The 8649-nt window shown below is 39.6% G+C and overlaps 1 protein-coding gene across 1 annotated transcript in view; it reads right to left on the reverse strand.

The window, feature by feature from the left end:
- Positions 1-1183: 1183 nt before the first annotated feature.
- The window catches only part of ttpa (tocopherol (alpha) transfer protein), a 9123-nt gene continuing 1657 nt past the window's right edge, over positions 1184-8649 (reverse strand). The window contains exons 3-5 of the mRNA XM_069685466.1: positions 6389-6582; positions 5607-5717; positions 1184-5198 (exon numbers count right to left, since the gene is read on the reverse strand). Coding sequence (XP_069541567.1) covers positions 4953-5198; positions 5607-5717; positions 6389-6582 — 551 coding nt within the window. The 3' untranslated portion in view covers positions 1184-4952. The remainder of the gene's footprint in view (positions 5199-5606; positions 5718-6388; positions 6583-8649) is intronic.

Raw genomic sequence — 8649 nt, forward strand, 5'->3', positions numbered from 1 at the left:
CATTAAATTTGCTAATCAGGCCCCGCACAGTTACAGGCCCCGTAACTGTAGAGCATCTAACGGAAATTGAGAGGCGCCCTGACGTTATTCTCATTTGGACAAAAAGCTTATGCGGTTCTGGTCAATATCTGGAAGTCCTCGCCTCTAGAACTCCAACTGGATCCTGACTGGGATCATTTTAAACTCAAAATGAAACGATGGCTCATCAGGCTCATTTGTGTTGTCATAAATGATGTACTTCCAGTTTTATGGTATTTTATTTGATCGTAGTTTGTATCTAATGTTCTGTCTCTGATCTCTATGTATATATTTCTTGTTGAGTTTGTTTTGAGCTGTCTCATGTGTCCAAAGTCCAAAAGTGCTGATGTGTGTGGCATCTGTTTTCCTGCTAAATACTTTTCACCATACAAAAAAAGATTAAATAGGGAATAAACTGCCTCATTATTGTATTCAAGTTTCAGGGGTTCAAAAGATTCATACAGTGAGTCTTGCTGTTCCCTTACTGCCTGGCAGGTGGTATTTAAGACATATGTTAATGTCATATGTTCAGTCTTGAGGTTCAGCTTGACAAATGTTGGTTTTGTAAAATGATTAACAACTCAGAAAAACAACATAATGACAAACTGAAGTAAAAAGTGAACTACAGTAAATCCCTTATTTATTTTACCATTATCTATTATTTTAAGCCAGTCCTCATAAGAAAAAGGATTCTTACTTACTTTTACTTTGACAAACAGGATTTTGAAAGTTAATACTGTACTGTGAATAGGTCATGTGTATGTGTGTTGTTTCAAGATGATTCAGTCTATTTCTCTGCAACCTTTGGTAACATCTCCAAAAGCCCCTGGTAAGCTCACCTTTTGTCTGGCGTATGCCTCTCTGTTCTGAGTAGGAATATATTTGTTAACCTACAGAATCCACCAGAGCTGTATTGAAGACACCTGATATCAATCTTCATGTGTTGTAGCTTTGTTACAATGACTTGTACATGCATTCAGAATATGAAATAGAATGCAGGAGTTCTGAATGAAGAAAGTTAAGCCAAAGGAAACCCATATTGTGTCACTGCTGTTTGTCTTAAGAGGAATGATGTAGAAAGAACACAGGAAACGGTTGATTAACTGAAAGATTTCATCAAGTCAAATTGCAACACAACAGACAATATTGACAAATATATGTACACATGTAGAAATCTAATTTGCAATTATGAAGTAAAAAGTTTATGAAACATTCACATTTGAATTTTCCAACATAAAAACACTTTATATATTTGTCACAAGGAACGCTGTTCTCTTACTCTCTACTCTACTGAAATATACAGTATGGCAGATTGTTGTTTCATGTGGTGTCTGGCATTTCACATTTGAATGATATGAAAAGCATGTGTGTGTTTATTTATTATTTGATTCAAATGACAGGGACAGTGTTAAAAAAACAGTGGGCATAACTGGGCAAGTTTAATGACAGCTAGAAAGAAAGCATACTGTACAGAGCTAACAAGAACAATGCATTAAGCTGAACCAAGCACGCTCCAGGTGATCAGAGTCTAAAAAAGACAAGCATCTGTAAATTTGTTAAGATCATTCCAGACCAGTATATTATGATTTCTTAGATAGTTTAAACTGTGATTGTTGTTTTGTTTCCTGACAAGCACCTCAAGAGCCTGGTTGTATGGTGACTGTACAGGTCAGAGTGCTACAATAAATACATTTAAAAAATACATTTACACAACTGGAATTTATGACATATGAAATGTCCAGAAGTCCCATACACCTAGGACTTTTTACATGTAAAAGGATGTTCCACTTATGACTTTGAACATATTTTCTCCTAATGTGTTGAGCTGCAGTGAAGAAGCCAGTCCTGCAAGTCTCGCAGGTTTTCCTTGTAATTGTGGCAATGATTTGCTAAACAATTGTTTGTTGCTAAAAAATGTACGAATGGAACTTGAAACTAATGAAACTAATTAGTCTGCACAGGTAAGCACATTTTGTTGTGTGTGTGTGTGTGTGTGTGTGTGTGTGTGTGTGTGTGTGTGTGTGTGTGTGTGTGTGTGTGTATATGTATATATATGTATATACACACTCTCAGAAGTGAACCATGGATGACCTCAGCATGTGCAGAGATTCAGAGTAGATACTGTTTAGAAGACTAAGCAGGGCTGATAGACATGTTTACCGACCTGCTTACACTGATCAAAGGTCTGTGCAGTGTACTCTCAGACCTGTACAGTCACTCTACAACCATTAGAGTTGCCTTCCCCACCTTAAATGTAATGACACAGGTGTCCCAACCTACAGAAAATTTATCTCTTTTAGCTGATGGTTTTCAATGGCACATTGTTTTACGTCTGTTTCACTGGTACCAGCAGTAGCTGGTAGCTTTTTCAGGATTAGTTGAAAGTTAGCTGTTGTCTAACTGTAGCGAATTGACTTGTCCCTGCTCTCTCTCACTGTCTGTTGGCCTTTCAGTTTCTGCTCAATCATGAATTTATTAAATGAAAAAGCAGTGTCAGATTTAATTTTGCACCTGGGAACCCAGCAGGAGGACACCTTCCTGACAAACTGCAGTTCTGACATTTCAGCCTCCTCTACTGCAGTTCTGAGGGACTAGGGTTCCGTTTGTCCCACTCTTTCCATCATCTGAAATGTCGGATTTTGTAAGTGTTGTGATTTGGGAAATGTAGTTATATTTTGTGAAATGCCGTTTTGTTTTGTGACATTTCATTGTGTTTTCTGAAATGTTGTATACTGTGAAATGTTGTTGTTTTTTGAAATGTTGTGATCTGTAAAATGTTTTTTTGTTTTCAACTTCAGAGCCCCCATAAAATCAGCAGACATGTTTGACTGGTACATCACAGCAGGTATCTATGATGGATAGCTATGTTTATATACTTATAATTCTCCTTGAAGCTTGAGCTTCCAAGTTCTGTAATTCCATGTACCAGTTTGACTTGAAACACCCAAATTTACATATGAATGCTGTGAAAAGCACATGTGCTTAATTAGAGCCTGCACAAAGACATACTACTACACATTAATTATCTACTTTTTTCATTTACCCATTAATGAGCACAAATCTTTCTTGCCAGCTTATAAGCAGAATGGAAATCTAAGTTTGAAATACTAGTAAGTTGTTTATTGTTGGGGAAAATATCTTAAACATTTTGTATAGGTAATAAAATAAATAAAATATATAAAAATATGTTGTTATTTTCCTTTCATAAAAATGTATATTATCTTATATAACCTGAGAAAAACATTCACTTTCTTAACACATTTGATGTTATTTTGAAGCTATTCAAGCTTTGCATAAAGTCATTGTTCACACTTCTTTATAACATTTGGGTGTATTGGATATGTACATAATATTGGTCCTAACATCGACATGTTTCTTGTCATTAATAATATAACCTTGTAAAGAAAAACATTTTAACTGTGAACAGACACCAAAATGCATAAAAACAACCATGGACAAGTAGAAGACAGGATGGATTGGTTTGGCTGGCTGATAAAATGACCCTTTACAACTCTCACTGGGCCCTTCGACAAAGTTCACAATTTCATGGTAAGATGGACATCTGTTTCAGTCAGTTCAAACTTATAAGCTGGTAGGACATGTGCCAAAACTGAGCCCATCCTATGGCTGAAGGTTCTGGTTGAGCAGTGGCTACACATATGGGTATCTCATCTGGCCAAACATGAGGTCCACCATAGCTGTTACAGTTATTAAGGTCTTACTTTAAAACAAAAAAACTGCCATGATATGACATTCATAGAAAAGCATTCAGCATCACTCCTTTAAGAGACTTGATAAGGTAGGGTTGTTTCCAAGAGCAGGTTACACAAACAAGGGAGACTTCCTGTTTGATTTATATCACGGTACCAAGAGTCTTGCGTTGTTACATGTGCCTGCTAAACTTCATACGTTTAGGTGAAACTTGCGGTGAAGGATATGTGCAAAAATATGTATGGGGCGCTAAGGAGCCATTTTGCCACACTCATGACCAGGAGCCAGATAACTTCAAATTTCAAGCACCTTTAGTACTCCAAGAATGTCATTCACTTGGACAAAAGAGAGAGAAATGCTAGCAATTCCAATGGGTCCTCACACTGGTTGCAGCTCGGAATCAGATTAAAGCTGAAACCAGTGTTGAATGGGCCCTCGCTCTGCAAGGCACTTTGGGAAGTGCTGGAGCCTCAGTGTTTATTTCACACACCATGTTTCATGTAAATGAAATGATGTTTGACACACATTTCTCAGTTTCTCATAGTAGAAGAAGGCACTAGGGCTAAGGTGGAATATGTGCATATGTGCATGCAAATGTGTCCACGGAAGGACTTATCAAACCTGTAAGGTTCGGGGCAGATGACCTGATGTATATACAGCCACAAAAAAAACAATGGAATTTGGTTTGCCCCTATGACCAAGCCCTTTGACAGAAACCTGTTCCTGTCTTCATCTGTACACAGTTTGATGAGTTGGTTCACGTATGTCCCCAGTAAAAACTAAAATGTACAAATACATTTCAAATGGCTGATTTCATGTTGGGTCTACTGTCATGGCATGTAGAAGTCTTGAGATGTTACATGTGCCTACCATATTCCATACATCTGAAGGTGAAGCATTCTGGAGGGTCTTCTTTGCTAAAGTTTTACGTGGGGTGCCATGGAGCCATTTTCCCCCAACCCATAACATGATCCATAAAATATCTAATTTGGGGATGGTTGGGCCCTGGCCATTTTGCCAAAATGAAAAAAAAAACAATAGGACTCATGCAGCCGGCATCGCTGCTAGGATCTCTAATGAGCATGAAAAACTTGCAGAGTTAGTACTCAAGTGTTACACACCTTACAAAATGTCATGCCAGAGAGTGCATAAGGTAGTTTTGATCCAAAGGAAAAAAAACACTGTTTGTATGTGTTATCCAACAGTTCAAAATTCAAACACCATCACTCTGAGAGTTGGTCAATGTCAACTTCCTCTGAGATCAATGAATCACCTGGAGTAATGGCAATGTCTCCCGTTGGGTGAGTGGCAATCTGCTGAAGGAGCTTCTCTGAACGAAAAAGCTGACTGGTCCAATCCTGACATGCCTTCTCTATGCCAGGCCCCTCCCCTCCATATTCTGGAGGAAGGACATGTGGCGAGAAGAAGTCGCATAAAGTGTCGTGGAAATCAGAACCGTGCATATGAATCTACAGAGGAGAAAGGGGACTTGAATTTAGAAGTACATTTAACCCTTAGAAAGCCTAAACAGAAATAGTCAGCCAGTGGCTACAGTGGTAAGGTTGTTTTAACAAGTTTTTTAAAAGCTTCCTAGTTTGACCTTCCTGAAAAACTGGAGAGTGCTCTTGCTATTTTATTTATTATTTTAGATAAGTTCAGACTGGATTACACAAAAAACGATGTGGCTGCTCAAAGAAGGTCTGTGTTCATATGGCGAAAGGATTTCCACCTTTCATTTGTATTCAAAGTACTAAGAACAGATTGCAGTTAGTGCAGTGTGTGTGTGTGTGTGTGTGTGTGTGTGTGTGTGTGTGTGTGTGTGCGTGCGTGCGTGCGTGCGTGCGTGTGTGTGTGTGTGTGTAAAAAAGGCTGCTGACCCTCTGTTTGATCTTATCTGGCAGGAAGGGACGAATCATTGCGAAGACTGGCCGGAAGAACATTGGCTCGTTGACCAGATGGATTCCTCTAACTTTTAAAGGAAAAGAGTCCTGAACACACACACACACACACACACACACACACACACACACGCACACACGCACGGAGAAGTGTAAAAGCAAATTGACTTCTTGGTCATCCATTAACATCAATCAAATGACATTGAACAGTTAAGGGTCTGGCAGGACAACATCATTGACTTAGAGTTAGAAAAAAGATTGTGATTCTGAGTAAGGGCATTTTTTCAATGCATACATTCTAGATATAATGACAAATGATTGTTTTTGTGTTATGCAGAAGAGAGACATTTTAAAAGAACACAGAAATGAGTGAAAGAACAAAAAAAATGCTTCTGCTTATAAAGGTAAAGAATGAATTGGGAAACAATGATGACGAGGTGATGCAGAGTACCTGTAAGTTATTGTGAGTTGCACAGTAAATAAATGCTCAAAAGCCTACATGAAATAAGGGAAATGAGGCTACAGAAGTAGGCAGCTTTCTCAGACAGTCGAAAACATTTTCACTATCTAAATCAAAGAAATGTCTTGAGCCAGTTCTATAATGTTGAGTGTCATCTGCATAGCACCAAAATGCTATTGTGGATCAAGACCCATGTAAAGCAGCACCATAGCATACGAAGAGTTAACTGTTTAGCATGATATCAAATAGCAGAAGTATTTACAGGAAAACCAATAAGATCAGAAGCATGATTCTAGCCTACCGACAGTACAGAGGATATCTTCCTGGCAATGGAAGGGTTAACCTGCAAGGCATGGCCTAAGCTCCATCCCTGCAGGTCAAATATGGCCTTCAGACCCCGCCTTTGTGTCTCTGTCTCCATGGCGATGATCTCTGATGTCATCAGGCTGATCCTGAACACCTGGAAGGCCGACCAGTCTTTTGGGTTCCACTGCCCTGCGGACAGACAGACAAACTTAAACTTGATTTAACATCTGAGTCTGTATTTCTGAATAGGTTTATGCCTGTAGCTTAGGTTCAATGAGTATCAACATAAAAAATCTAATGCTGAATGACAAATCGAAAGCTATGAAGTGGGTATCAACCACTTGCCTTAACTGTTATGTATTAATGCTGTATTGAGCGGCATATAAGCCCATGTCATCACAAAAGATGTCCCTCACTGCGTGTCATACCTCACATTAACTAGGGAGAAAGGAAGAAAGTAAGGGGAGCCGTTTCCGGGTCTCCATTTAAGTTCATTGCCGTAACACTAAGCATGTCCGCTTGTTGCGGCAGGCATATTATTCCCATTATGAGAAAAGAAGAAAGACATAGGTGAGTAAAGGGAACCTGTTTTTCAGGTTTATTGGAGCAAAGCTAAGCGTTTCCGCTTATTGGGACTATACCTGCTTCACAGCGGGGAATAGTTCCTCAGTATAGTGTTGCTTGCTAAAGTGTGCAACAGGAGGTCCCTTGTTCCATGAAAGAGTCTGCAACCTCCATTCAGTGTGATTTGATTTGAGTATGGAAACTCCACATATTTAGCGTGCCTTCTTCATATCAGTGATTGCTCCCTAGTAAGCGTTTTGTTTGGTACTGAGAGAGTTTCTTTGATTTGAGTATTGAAAACTCTCCTTTTTCAGTATGCCTGCTTCATAACAGTGAACAGCTCCTTCATTTCTTTTCTCTTTCGCTCCCTGGCTCTTGCTCATTAAAGCATGTAACAAGAGCTTGAAGTTTATGAATGAGCTGCTGCTGCCCAGAAAATGTTTTCCCTTGATTCTGGAGTTTATTTGATTTGAGTTTTGGGTAATGACAACTATTCAGCCATGGAGAGATTGGGCATAGGCCTACCTCGGCGGAGAATCTCATTGGCTTTGACTCCCTCCCATCACGAGGTGGTAGTGACCAATGAGTCGACCTCGGGGTGGGGGGCAGTGTGGCAGCGTAGAGTGGCGAGTGGGCTCTGGACTGCACAGGAAATGTCAGAACACATCAACATGCTCAGGCTTTGGGATATATATCTAGACTCGGCCATATTTGAGGGGCAGGCATGCCCTTTTCAGGTCAGACAAAAAGTTAGCTGTCTACCATGTCAATCATCAAGGGGGTAACAGATTGAATCTGTCACTAAAGGTTGCGAGGCTCCTCTTATGGGCTTTCCCCCCATTTTTCAGCCCCAGGGCAATGTTCCTGCCAGGGCCACAGAATGTGGTGGTCGATCTTCTCTCACACCAGAAACTACCCACGAGGAGTGGAGACTCCATCCAGAAGTGGTAGCAATGGTGGACCTGTTTGCGTCACAGCCCTCAACACACTGCCCTCTATGGTTTTCACTGATGCAGGAAACTAGGTTAATGATACCGGAGTTTGGAGGTTGTAAAATCAAAACAAAGAGCTAAAAGAAGCTCAAAAAAGGGGTAGATTGAGGTTTGTTAATAACTTAGAGCAACTTATTTTGTTATTAGAGAAATGATTATAGATTAAATGTATTTTGGTGGGAAACTTTAATTAAAACAAAACCTGCAAATGATGATGGTAATGGCGTAAACATTGACTGAAGAGCCTCAGCGTAGCCCTGGTTAGTCTCTGTACATCAGGTGCAAATGTGTAACACGTTCTGACAAAGGCAGGGGTCACAGTCAAGTGGATTCCTTTACTTGTAGGCATTTTAGTAATTTATTGTATTTTAGTGGACAAACTTGCTCTAATTTAAGTTAATCACACTTCACTCACACAAGTCACACTTAACATTACAGGTTCTGATAATGTGAAATATTCAGATGACTTTTCTGGCTTTTGTGCACGCCAAGAATCTGTAACCATAAAGCAAGAGCTTAAAACAAACAAAACATGGTGTAAAATCCTCGAAGAAGAGGAAGGTGATGCTGTTTCGTCAAAATGACATCACTGTGGCAAAACAACAATAGGATTTCAAAAGTTCCCTTCGTTGTCTGCAAAGACAAAGACACAAAAGCGTTCTGGTTGAGCAATGAAATGAGAAATGAACTGGAATGGACA

The sequence above is a fragment of the Semicossyphus pulcher genome, unplaced genomic scaffold (genome assembly GCF_022749685.1).
Source record: "Semicossyphus pulcher isolate SPU_LCO1_2020_fin unplaced genomic scaffold, fSemPul1.0.p SCAF_7, whole genome shotgun sequence".
Classification (NCBI taxonomy): domain Eukaryota; kingdom Metazoa; phylum Chordata; class Actinopteri; order Labriformes; family Labridae; genus Semicossyphus; species Semicossyphus pulcher.